Source organism: Anabas testudineus, chromosome 9 (genome assembly GCF_900324465.2).
Source record: "Anabas testudineus chromosome 9, fAnaTes1.2, whole genome shotgun sequence".
Classification (NCBI taxonomy): domain Eukaryota; kingdom Metazoa; phylum Chordata; class Actinopteri; order Anabantiformes; family Anabantidae; genus Anabas; species Anabas testudineus.
The window spans coordinates 22,935,140-22,949,060 of NC_046618.1; the positions used below are offsets into that span (position 1 = coordinate 22,935,140).

The 13,921-nt window shown below is 38.8% G+C and overlaps 1 protein-coding gene across 1 annotated transcript in view; it reads right to left on the reverse strand.

Moving 5' to 3' along the window:
* Positions 1-13,921, reverse strand: part of fras1 (Fraser extracellular matrix complex subunit 1) — a 196,203-nt gene that overhangs the window by 124,733 nt on the left and 57,549 nt on the right. Inside the window, exons 3-7 of the mRNA XM_026342783.1 lie at positions 9,345-9,452; positions 5,032-5,124; positions 2,996-3,155; positions 579-712; positions 187-270 (exon numbers count right to left, since the gene is read on the reverse strand). Of these exons, the coding sequence (XP_026198568.1) occupies positions 187-270; positions 579-712; positions 2,996-3,155; positions 5,032-5,124; positions 9,345-9,452 (579 nt within the window). The remainder of the gene's footprint in view (positions 1-186; positions 271-578; positions 713-2,995; positions 3,156-5,031; positions 5,125-9,344; positions 9,453-13,921) is intronic.

Here is a 13,921-nt window from a genome sequence, read left to right on the forward strand (position 1 = left end):
TATGAGCTGTCATCAGCTGCCTCCAACACAGAAAAACCACAAGCACGCATGATGTAAACACGCTTTTTTTGAACACAGTAAGATACCCACACACAGTGGCCCTGCCAGAGGATTTGTAACACTGAGGATGTTCACAGAAACCTATGCAATAACAAGCGTCCACACACAAACACACACATTGCCTACCTGATACTGTTTTCCAGAAGACAGACAGGGGTTAGACATACACTGAGGACAGCATTTCCCAGGCTGGATCACCAGGTTCTCATGCTAAGAAAAGAAGAGGAGATATGAGGTGCCAAATCAGAAACACCTCTTAATAAAAAGACTCCGGTACAACTCCACCACCCTCTATGACAACAACAAACATTTGGCAGAATTAACACCTCACAAACAAAAACTAAAAATGTAGGGTTAGTCTGTAAATATGTGATCAAACATTCTGTAGAACTGTAGTCTTCATCTCTGTTACTGTTCCAGGCCGCTCTGCAGCAAATTAATCTGAGACACAGCCACAGAGCTATTGTACTTGTCAGTGTGAACATTAAAAAATGTGTATTACATTTCCAGATACTCACCGGTTGGCAGGCCACTTGCTGACACTCTGCCACCGAACACTGGATCTCCCCATTGCTGCACACACATCTGGAACAGAGACTGGGCTTCCACTCCTCACCATCCCTATACACAACCCCTTGCCAGGAGCAAGACTCTGATACACGCAAATAAACAATGAATGAGTAAACAGTGGAAAATGGGTATCAGGTAATGTGCTACTTTGTTTGCCTACACCTACACGCTCAACGACTTACAATCACAAAAAAGCAGCTGATAATTAGCTGCTAACTGCTGGGATGCATCAATGCAGCCCCAAGATATCATTAGAGCTAGATTAACCTTTCAGCTCTGCTCCAGCTGCTCTATGCACTCCAAAAAATGGGAGTTTGTCATGACAACATGCCAAACACATATTGTGTTTGTCCACTGACCACTGTCCAATGAAGATCTGCTGCCACGTATCAGAGGTTAGGGAAAGTACACTATGAAATGATAGAGGGTAAAATAGAGTTTCAAGATACCACACAGTATGACATGGTTTACCTAAATAAATGATGTACTGTCTTTTATTAATTTATTAATTTCTTTATTTGAGATGTGGCATTGTTGTATTGTCTCTTTGTACACTCACATACACAGCACAACATCTACTGCAGTATGTGTGACTGCACAGAAAGCTATAACTAGCTCTAAAAAGCACACACCCACACACAAAACTGACATAATCACCAAATTAATTACAACTGCAACCCTGAAAACATCATTCATTCACCAGTTTGAAAGGAGCACTGATAGGCATACCTGACAAAAGACATAACGGGGATCATTTCCATTTTTATTGCACTTTAGTGTGGGTGGATGCATCTTCGTGCATTAGAATAAAACTTTAAACACAATTTTATGAGGCAACTCTAGTAGAAGTAAGACTGCTAAACTACATGTATTATCTTGTTAATGTTTTGGAAAAAATATATAAACAGGACAGGAAAGAACATTTCAGGTTAGATATACCTGAACTAAGAGCAATAGGTGAAATAACAGAAGGCAGTGTCACTCTGCAGAGTTGTCAGCTTCAGCACAAACTCACTTAGACTCATGTTTTATGTATAATTTTTTAGGTGCAGTTCATAGGGCAAGCAACTCTGGTTGGCGTTTTCCTGGTTTGAGAAAGGTTATGGTGTTCATGCATGTCTTGCTAGTATTCTGTGTTGTTCTGTGTGTATATATGTTGCACTTTGTTGTGTATTCATCAGATTATTGTACATTATTCTTTAATCATAAGTAACAAAACAGCAAGTATATAAACTTCACTTACAGCAAAAATGCATTAAGTAAAAGAAGCTACTGTTGGACGGTATCATTGACAAATAGAATAGCTTTTATGTGCTATTTAGTAAAAGTGATGAAATGTTTCTAGTAATAATGACCAATCAAACAATTTATCATTTCAATATGTTCTTTTATTATCATGGCCAAGGCTGGAAACTATGGTAGAGATCATACTCGAATTAGGACAATTCTGCGGCCAATAAGGACTGTTATGAGGCTTAAGAATTAGCTGTCCAGTTGCACTTTAATATAAATTAATAAATGTTTCATCCAGTGCTGTCCAGCAAATATTAGCAGTTGGTTTGTTCAGATAAATACTTGGTGGCACTAAATCTCCTGTTGGGCGCCATTAAACCCTTGCAGAAGAGGTGACTTTAGATGATGTAATTAACTGAACTCCAGTCTAATGTCAAACAGTAAAAAACAATGTAAAACATATTAAATATATTATGTTTATGTTTGTTTAATATATTATTAGTTTGGGAAATGCTTATCATCGCTCAACCCAGATCTGATGTTTTCATCTCTTCTGCAGAAGCTTCAGGGAATGTGTAAGTCACATCCTTCATGTACGTCATGATTTATTCACTAGTGTGCTTCCAATGCACTTTTGCAGTTGCATATGGTTTTCTTAAATTATAAAACTTTTCCAGCTCAATGAAACATAAAAACGTTCATAATTTGAAATTTCCACAACTTCTTCTTGATTTAAATGAAAATGCAGATAAGATATATGTATATTCACAGGGATATAGAAGTTATATAGAAATACATTGTGTTGTCAGAAAGACAAAAAATAAAAAGTATTAACGGTAAAGTATTCTGTTGTCCTGAAGAAACTATCAACTCTCAAAAATTGTATGTCTCAGACTCCAACATGTTCCGAAACAGTCTCTACTCTCTATTACATTATATTTAAATTATATCATAACGACGTTAACGTACAAATATTAAAAATAAAGCAATATTAAACCTTCACTGCCTAAAGTTTAATTTTCACATCATTATGGCATAAACTGAAACAAAAGGTTTAGTCCTTTTAAAAAAATCCATAAGAAATTGAATCTTTATATAAAGCATAAAAATCTTTATATAAAACAGCCCTCACCTCCATTGCTGCCACACTTGGGGCAGCACTCTCCTGCAGGGGTGAAAGGGCTCTGATCCTCAGGACAGCTGAGAGGGGGACAGGGGAGCGCTTTACAGGATACACTCCCTCTAGAGCAGATACACACGGAACATGGTGAGGGGCTCCACTGGCTGTCATGCTGTAGGAACCAGAGAAACAGAGAGAAAGACGGTTACACACAAACATATGACGAGAGGAAGGAAAGAAGAGCGAAAGAAGCAGAGAGAGAGTGGGATGAAGAAAGCTGTTTTAGTCTCTGTGGACAAGACAATTTTGTGAGCCTAAGTCTGAGTGACAGATAAGTCTCAGAAGAAGTTAAAAGAAGTAAGAGGAAAGATGTGTCAGAAAGATACTATGCAAGAGAGACAGAAAAACACAGATTAAAAAATAAGAGGGTGTATGTTACAGTGCATGAGGAGGCACAGAGGTAAAAGACCACTGCATCTGGAAACGGTGCAGATGTGTGATTTGTAGGTTGTTTCACTAGAGCAGTTTGCTTGGTTAAAGACTGATTTTGACTGTTGGCTCTGCTGCAATACCAGCTTGAGACAAACAGCAAACTTGTTGGCGATCTTCCTAGATTTCTCTTTAACATATCCTTGGGCTAATGTGGACTGGTGTAAAACCATCAGAACTGGATTGACTGATGGAATCCATTCTTACACAACCATCTCTAGGGCATTAATTAGAGGTAGATACTTATATCTTATACATCCATTCGTAGATCAGTTCCATGTTATTCTTTCAGTCTAAATGAGATGTCAGCATGTCAGTGTATCCTGCAGTTAAAATGATAGAGGTGAGGATCTGACTTCACACATTTTCTAAGGTGCCAGGCTGTGAAACCTGCATTAAAGCCTTCTTTACCCTGCATGGAATATATCATTAGCCTAAGTTTTAATGGTGCACTGGTCTAAATGCCTTTTCACTGTGGAAAGATTTCTGTAGTAAACAATGAAGCCCTTTATGGTGCTGGAATATAGTATATGTGTATCCCAGACTATACTTACATGTACACAAAATAAAGTAATACTTGTTGCTGGTGTACTGTTTGGCTTCTTAAAAACATACCACCTTAACATGTTACAGTATTAAGACTTCCACTGTCACCTCACAAAAACTGCCATCCTTTGTGAGCTGGCAAATATACAAAAAGAAAAATGCTAACAGTTTGTCTTGGGAAAGGAGCGGTGGCAGGTATCACAAAATTGTCCTTCAGCTGCAGTAAACCAAACCTCTTCTAATGGTTATTCAGATCTGTGTAAAGTGCCACTTTAAGTGCCACTTCACCACAGAAGCAGCACCAGTGGAATATCCAAACCCGGCCAAGAAAAATCCTTTTTTCGCTTGAGTATGTGTAATGTCCAAGATGTGTGCCAAAAAGTGCAGCTCATTAAGCTGGAGGCCTCTCCCTGGAAGATGAACACCACAGTTATTGTTGCTATAGTGGAGGAGATGGGTCTCTAAAACCAATCTTCTGGCACTGACTACAACTGAGAAAACAAATGTTTTTAAAACGAATTCCTTGGGTTTAGTCACTTTGGATGTGATTATATATATATTTTGTTTCTCACATGTTAAATAAATTGAACTTGGAATATTTTACAACCAAAAAGACAGGAGAAAAACACCAGTTACGTCTATATTTGACAGGTGAACATGTCATCTCAAATGTATTAAATGTGGAAGAGGCCAGTCAAGCTATTCCACACAAATGTAAGATAACTGCTTTATGTGCTGGGGAATCAAAACGGGTAAGAACAAACAGAAAATTCTGCTATGAAGCTGGAATCAGACAATCAGTTAAAATAATAGTGAATGCTTTCTCAAAAATACTAAATAAAGTTTAACTTTTGACCACAGATTATTGTCCAAATCCAAACAGTAGATGCTGCATTTTTGTGTAGACAAAGACAAGGTTTAATAGCATGGTTTGTATGATCAGCTGACAAGGAAAGAAACAGCACAGAAATAGGGGATAAGTCATTTCTTCCTCCTCTGTCACTTCCACTTACGCCATAAACAACCCCTTCATAGTAACAGGAGCCCTGGGATGAAGAGACACACTCTGGACAGCAGTTGTTGGCAGGGATCCTCAAGCGCTTGCCCTATAGAGAAGACACACACATGAATACATTAACTACATACACACTTAGCAAGGTTGAAAAAAACACAAACACCCAAAGACAGAAAGAGAAAATGAATACCAGTGCCTTTATCTGTTATGAATACAATACTTTGTCAATTGCAGAATGTATATACTGCATATATATAATAGGCATTAACCAACTTGACATAAACACAATGGGAACACCAATGACTTTATGAACACTACAACAGTGTGCAGAATACTGAGCAAGCACAGTGAAAGTACTACAATACTTATTGCAATACAGATTAATCATGCAGTCCTTAAGCTATTCTGCCTACACGCTGTAATAGAGTCCGAATGTGTGGAAGGGAGTGAATGGGCAAGCCAAGGGCCAGGCGCACAGCCAGTAAATAGTTTAGGCATCCTTTATTTGTGAATACAAATGACATGGAATGAGAAAAGAAAGAGGGGAGAAATACAATTTAAGGGAGGTGGGAAAAAACAACATTTAATGGGTCCAGCAAATGTCTTGTGTCAGTTGAAAATGAAGATAAAAAATAAATTGAGGTACACAGAATCAGCAGCAGAGGACAAATTACATGTGAACAGGCAGAAGACTGCCAACTAAAAGTATAACTAACAAGAACAGAAAATAAAACAGATGCATAGTGAGCTACGCAGAAGGCAGCAGTTCACCACAAATAAACAGAGAAACCAAAGGTTTATATTTTACTTTCAGCGCATTATCAATCACCACACAAATTTAAAATAGAAACACGACCAGCTGAATTTTGATGGCATCAATAAAATGTCTCTTTTATCACAGCTACTTTATGCAAATTTAATTTAGCACTAATAATTTAAACCTGTTAATGTTTTAGTGTTCTGTATGTTCTAGTGTTCTTGCATTTCTCTACAGTAGCCTTTTCGTCTGCTATCTGAAATTTAATCACCAAAATATGGCTGTAGTACAAGGTTTGGATCCAATATTTGAGATTTTATTGCTGTAAATTAATAGAGATGGCTCAGGCTCAGGAAGGACTGACTTAATTTATCACTGAGTGCTGAATTCCTGCATTACTAACACTCAACTCTTTCTGTTGCTTTTGTAGAAGAATAAACACCTGGGGTTCAGCAGTGTATTATTCTCGTGTTTAAGTTAAACATGGCTAATCTGAAATTTACTTTGCTACCTGATCAAAAAATGATGTAAAACTAAACCTATTATTGTAGTGGACATCCATCCATCCATCCATCCATTTTCTTCCGCTTATCCGGGGCCGGGTCGCGGGGGGAGCAGCTTTAGCAGAGATGCCCAGACTTCCCTCTCCCTAGACACCTCCTCCAGCTCTTCCGGGGGGACACCGAGGCGTTCCCAGGCCAGCCGAGAGACATAGTCCCTCCAGCGTGTCCTGGGTCTTCCCCGGGGCCTCCTCCCGGTGGGACAGGACCGGAAAACCTCCCCTACGAGGCGTCCCGGGGGCATCCGAAACAGATGCCCAAGCCACCTCAACTGGCCCCTCTCGATGCAGAGGAGCAGCGGCTCTACTCCGAGCTCCTCCCGGGTGACTGAGCTCCTCACCCTATCTCTAAGGGTGCGCCCAGCCACTCTGCGGAGGAAACTCATTTCGGCCGCTTGTATCCGCGACCTTGTCCTTTCGGTCATGACCCAAAGCTCATGACCATAGGTGAGGGTAGGAACGTAGACTGACCGGTAAATCGAGAGCTTTGCCTTTCGGCTCAGCTCCTTTTTCACCACGACGGACCGGTACACCGACCGCATTACTGCTGCCGATGCACCAATCCGTCTGTCAATCTCACGCTCCCTATTTCCCTCACTCGTGAACAAGACCCCAAGATACTTAAACTCCTCCACTTGAGGGAGGATCTCCCCCCCAACCTGGAGGGTGCAAGCCACCTTTTTCCGGTTGAGCCCCTCCCTGAACTGCCACCTTACTGTGGTGGAGGGGTTTGCGTGCCCGAATGACCCTAGGAGCTATGTTGCCGGGGGCTTAAGCCCCTGGTAGGGTCTCCCAAGGCAAACAGGTCATAGGCGACGGGCCAGACTAAGAGCAGTTCATAAACCCCTTATGACGAGTGAAAGATCAAGGTCGGATACGTCGCCCGGATTGGCGTCACCGGGGCCCCACCCTGGAGCCAGGCCTGGGGTTGGGGCACGTAGACGAGCGCCTGGTGTGTAGTGGACAATAAACCTTAAGTGTGAGTACATTTAATTTTTGGAGGTGACACACTAGCTTCATGTGGAAGATTTGTATCAATGTAAAATAAGAAATAAAATAGATTCACACTTGTTTACAGAAACTCCTTAGATACATGGATGTCTGTACTTTCTGTATATAAAGGTTATACTATAATTATTAAATAACAAAGGCACAAGCCATCCAAATGAAACGCATGCATCTTCAGTGGAAATTAGCCCAAAGAAATATTAAGATATGCCTATAAAATGTAGATAGATTTCAGAAAAGTAGATAAGTGGTGAAAAAGAACATTTAAGTTTATACATAATGGAAGTGTGTTTGAAAAGAAAGCCATTTAATTAAAGTATACCACATGATGAAAAGCTTAATATTTTTTTATCATAGTGTAGATGAGAGGGAGTAATGTTTTAAGAGCTTAAAATAGCAGGAACACAGGGCTTGGTGAACATGATGACCAATTTTAATTGACATTGGTTTGCTAACCAGCAGAGTGGAATTCATTAGACATTGATTGTTGCCGTAGCTGTGGATTGGGATTGGATTTGATGCTGTCACCACAGGCTTGACATTTAAATCACTTCTTAAGAAGAAGCACTGGGAAGAACAGCCAGATAGATGGAGTAAAAAACAGCTTTGAAAATGTGTCACTGTGAATTCAAATGAGCCAAAAAAATAAAGTAGGCTGGAACTAACAGTCTCCCAAAAGTTGTCATTGTGGCAAATGTAACGGTGCAGTCGGCAGACTTGACAGGATAATAGTCTGTCAGTTCACTGATTCTCGTTATATGAGCAACAAACAAGTGATTATACAACTTCTTGAAAGACAATCTGCACTTCAAGGTAAATTTGAGAGATAAACATTAGAATATCTTATTTTCTGCAGAACCACCCCAGTACATACAAATACACATTATCTCTCCAAATGTCCACCTTTATAAAAAGGTGACACCCTGTAATGGTTCTATTAATGTCGTTAGGTAATTTATTCCATTCAATTTGCTTTAATGTGTGCACAGTCCTACATCATGGTGACAGAGCAAAGGGCAGATGTCTGTCTCTATCCCTATAAAGTCCTCTATCCTGGACTTTCTACACTGCTTGTTTAGTTTCCCTGTGTTTGAAAGGTTACTTCACAGAATACAACATGGTTTGTCTGTCAAATGAGTCTAATAATTAACTAATTAACTAATTGGTAATGTGGGCATGTTTTAAGTGTAGTTATCTGGTGTAACAGTAAATGAATATTGGTAATAAATAGCACTTGCCAAACTTAAAGCTATAAATCCTCTTTTCAGTAACTGGAAAAAATTGCTAATTAAACATTTATACTTTATAAGCTAAATAGTTAAGTTAGCTAAAATTAGGTAATTAACGCTAGCCAAGGCTAACAGTTAACGTTATTACTACAACTTATATTTGTTTAACAGTGGCTGTTAAATGTGTGTTAAAATAAAAAGATATTTACATATCTAACTATATAATTGCTTCTAAAAAAACTGCTCTTACTATTATAAACGCTATTTCCTACAGAGTTAACCAAGCTACTGTTAGCTACGTTAGCCTAACAGAAATAAAAAGCTAATCTGAGATAGCCAACGTTTGCTAACAGCTAGCTAGCTACTTAACCTTATATAACGCTACATATATATATATATATATATATATATATATATATATATATATATATATATATATATATATATATATATATATATATATAAAAGCTTTAGCAACATTGCAATGACATTAATGACAGAATTCTACACGAAAATAAGGGTATATTTGTACCTTAAGCTAATTGCTTTCTGCCATTTAAATTAAGCTGTCAGAAACCGTAGCTAACTGCTAACTGGCAGCTAACTGTTAGCTGTTGTTGCCAGAGAAGCTGTGGATCTTCGCATGGCTAAAACACACAAACCCTAGTCATTTATCATGACGTTTTCATGCTGCTAATGAATTATTTGCTGAAGTCTCCTATCCAAAGATATAAAGAAGCTGTTGTACGATGTCTTACCCTCTGGAGGTCACACTGTGGGTTGGGGCAGTGGGTTTGCCAGCAGATGGCCACGTCGCTGTAGCAGCTACACTCCTGACAGGACTGTGGACTCCAGGATGTGTTGTTCTGTCAACACAAGACAAACACGGATATGAAACACTGGCTGGGACATATAGACTTGATTCATCACTGCAATACATTTAAATCTAATCTCTTAGAGATCTATTATCTTATCCTAATACATCCACAAGTCATGTTTATTTTGACAGCTGAGCCAAAGGACAGGAAACATATAATACCAGGTCCCTTTGTGCATATTAATGGGACTGATCTAAATAGACTGGATTTTATTTCCCTGCCTGGCTGTAAAAATCCAGCATCTTAACTATTTACCACATTAATTGCTTAGAAAATAAAGTTTCCTTTTCTGACTTGAATGGATATATAGATGTTTTAGGTCATTTTTTTCTTGCCCATTTTGATTTCATTATCAGTGCAGGATAAATAGAAACTGAGGCTTCAGACTTCAATAATATGTTTAGTGTGATATGCATTAAAAATACAGAACACATGCACAGAAAAATAAATTAAAAAGAGTTAGCACCAGTTTTGCAGGAACCATTTCCATTTCAGCACTTGCAAAAATGTAATGCTCTAGTTTACAAACTGCAAGCACCACCATAAGAAAACCTTTTCACACTTTAAATTCTTATCACCCTCAGTCCTTAAAGCTGTAAAACACTGAAGGATTTCTGCTGCAGGTGGGGGGGTGAATCTGCTTCAGAGTTGATTAAAAGCCTTGCACCCCGTGGCCAACTGGACTAAGAGATGGGACAAAATAAGGCAGAATTGCTTGAGATTACTTCACTGCATCTTTAGCATGCCTACTATTTGTCAACATCTCACATCAACTAGCTGACAATGTCTTATGGCTAGCTTAATGCCAAAGTGAAATCAATATCCCAGTGGCTGAATATACTCCGATATATCATCTTACAGTTCATAAATCCGATTTAGCCTGATGATTAATAACATTCTCATGACGGGTGTATCTACTTGCAGCTGGGCTTGTAAAGTGAACACTTCATGGTGGGAGGTGACTTTCACATGTAGAGGCTTCGCTCCATTTGAGTTAGTACAAAAGCAGACATCTTAACGGACAGGAAGCTTTTGCCTCAGGTAACAACCGTATCCCTTACAGTCCTATATACTGTACGCTGGATATAAAGCAGTAAATAGTAGTAGGCAATACAGATGCTTTTATGTATCGATCTTTGTGGCTGGATCTTTCTGCAGTTGTCCTGGCTGTGCATCCATGGACTCATCTCGCTATTCTATTATGTGCAAAGGAAAAGTAGAACATAATTACATCAAATAAGCCATAATACTAACAGATTCAAACAGCAATTTAGCAGTAAAAAAGCACAAATCCACAACAAAACCGATCCACCTTCAAGTGCCTGTGTAGAATATAAATGTTTTTGATAGAAAGGGAAACAAATACTAGAAAAGAAATTGCCACAGTGAGCAATGAGAACCCAATACTACCATCAAGAATCCAAAGTGGGGACACTGGGATTAATAGTCTGAAAGCAACACAGCTGCACCATTTTTCACCTGTCTTGTTTTTCCACAAGCAAAAAAAAAAAAAAAAAAAAAAACTTATGACAATTTAGAAGTAGAAAGCATAAATCCCATGCTCAATTTCTCTGTGTCACTACAAAACCAATCTACCATAAAGTGCCTGTGTAGAATATAAATACTTTTTGACAAAAAGAACAACAAATAAAATAGAAGAAATTGCCACAGTAAGAAACGAACACTCGATACTGCCACTGAGAGCCCAAAGTGGGATTGATAGGACGAATGTGACACAACTGTGTACAACTGTACCATTTTCACCAGGATTGTCTTATTTGTCCACAAGAGAAAAAGTAGGTCAATGTAATATTTTAGAGATACACTACAGGGACATGTAACAGTATAATCACACTAAATAAACAGTTTTCAGACAGCCCTAATGCAATTATCTATCTATCTATACTACTGAGCCACACTACCGTACATGTAAGTGAGACAACATGCAGTAAAAGTTGGAGTAGCTATAGGCAGAGACAAGGAGAACACCACTGAATGAAAATTTAATTAGAGAAAGCAACTGAGTGGAATGGCGGTCCTGGAGAGAGAACGTGAGCTAATAAGTTCCCAATAGCATGGCTTGAGCTACTTAGGTGTATGTGTGTATGTGTATGTGTCTCTCTGTCCACAATATTACCAGTTCCAGTTCATGAAGAAGAGGAAGAGTGACCTTCAGAAGTAAGAAGAATGTGGGTGTCCACTGCAGCCTTTTCCTGTGCCACAATATCCACATACATAATCAATGCATAAGGGCTTGTGCTAACATGGAGTCTTGACTTCTCCCTCAAAGTTTTAATTTAAAAGAACAAACAGAATTCTGGGGAATTTGCATTCTTTTTAAGTCTTATATGAGAAGATCAATACACTTTACATGTCATTATGCTGAATATAAAGCTGCAGCCAGCGGATGGTAGCTTTGCTGCTGCCCGACATTGAGGACAAGTCTGTAGAAAGTCATGGGAGTTGGGACTGACGACTGCTGTCAAACTAATGGTGATGGAGAAACAACACATCCAATCACTGGCTCAGTGTAACAAGTGAATTATCTGAATCGACATGTTTATATGTCTGCAAACATTTTAGAAAAACATGAGAACCCTGCACTTTACTTTTCTGCCTTGGCTGTTTCTAGACGGTTCAATATGATGTTCGACAACCAGAAAACCAGTTAGAATATAAAACCAGATTAACTGTGACAAGCACTTAAGAGTTTCACCCCTCAGTGCCTTTACATTATTACAGGTAGGTGGACCATGCATCTGATTTCTAAGTGTCCTGACTGCAAAAAGCAGAATGAAGTAAGTAGTAAGTAGTAAGTAGTGTAGTTTAGGACGCAAACTATACTAGAACTGACTCCTTTCAGATTTAGTACAACTTTAAAGTTCAGAGAAGGGGCAACACTGTTAAAGAGTCAGTTGGACATCTTGAACAAAGCATCTGAGCATAGATAGTCAGTGATCCTCTGCAAGTGATGGCAGACTTTTATTTATCAAACAACTCTCTTAGATTTTGCCCTACGAGGAGTCAAGTGGTTCAAAGCAAACATCTAATTGAAAAATTATTGTGATTAGACCAGAACAGTAAATCTTTAGGCTACTCAGTAGTACTCAGTCAGAAAAAAAATCTATTCAAGTGAAAACACAGTTTTTGATTAAAGTACAAAAATACAACCACATGAAAATCACAGGAGAAAGTATTGGATAAATATATAAAGGGTTAGAATTGAAATGCCATGTTTGTACTTCAAGCAATGAGTGCCAACAGACTACTAAAGTATCTGATATTTCATGAAAATCTCTCTTTTTAAAAACAGAGACTATTTTTCACTGATTAAGAATAAGAAAACTGAAACATCTATAAACCAGGAAAAATGACAGTTTGGCTTTTTCATGACTGTAGAATCTTATATTTTGACTTTGATATTCTTTGTTAATGTCCATGGGAAACAACCAAAAGGCTACAGCAACAAGAGTTCACAGTTTAGTGTTTTGTCCAGGAGCCTTGGCGGTTCCAAATTGATATATTTTTTATTTCTCTAGTGATCAGAAAAATGCATTTTGCATTGAACCTTTAATGTAATATGAGTGTGTGTTGCACTGAATAATGTCCGTGTGAGGGGTTTGTGTGTAAATAGTGGCGAGTGCTAGATGATATTAATAAACTGTATGTGTATATTTGTTGTGTGTAAAAAAAGAACATCACGTGAAATATTTGAATTGCTTTGACTTAAATTGGTTACAGGTCACTGAGGTTAATAATAAGTCTGCATGCATGGAGGCACGCCCTCAGAAATCATTTTCCTGTTATGGCTCGGTGGTTTCCATTAGGTATTTCTTAATAGAGCTGTGTAAAATTAGCTCAGCAGCTAACTGTGTAGGCGACTTCAGGTTCAACTGGACTGAGTGCCGTGGCTCTGTGGGTCTTAAGGTGATTGAGGAGGGTGCACTCAATTCCAAATCCTCATCCTGTTTGCCTCCTACACCACGAGCAGGATGGCATTGACCCAAAATTTGCTGTAAAGACGAACCTATTAAAGAGACCAGGGCTTGAACCCACTATTTCATTTCTCTTCTCCTGCTCTGGAATGTCAAAACAAAGGAAGCGCTACAGCAGAGAGAAGCATGAGTGGTAGTGGCAACTCCTCCCAAAGAGACTCTGTCCTACAGGGAGCCATACCTGGAGTCTGTTGATTAAACGTCTGAGGAGTTGAGGGCTTATTTCATCCCCACCCAGAGAAAGATATCTGCCTCCGATTTGATTTAGAATGAACCAGCTCCACCAATGCGGCTCCACTTCTTCAATTTCATAAAGAAAAAAATAGATCCACAACTTTCACCCAGGCGGTTTTATAGAGCAGAGCTAAGCTTGAGATTTGCCCTGTGGTGCTTTGGCTGGTAGGATGTCAGGGTGAATCCCAGACAGAGCTAGAAAAATTAATTAAAGAACGCACTTATTCA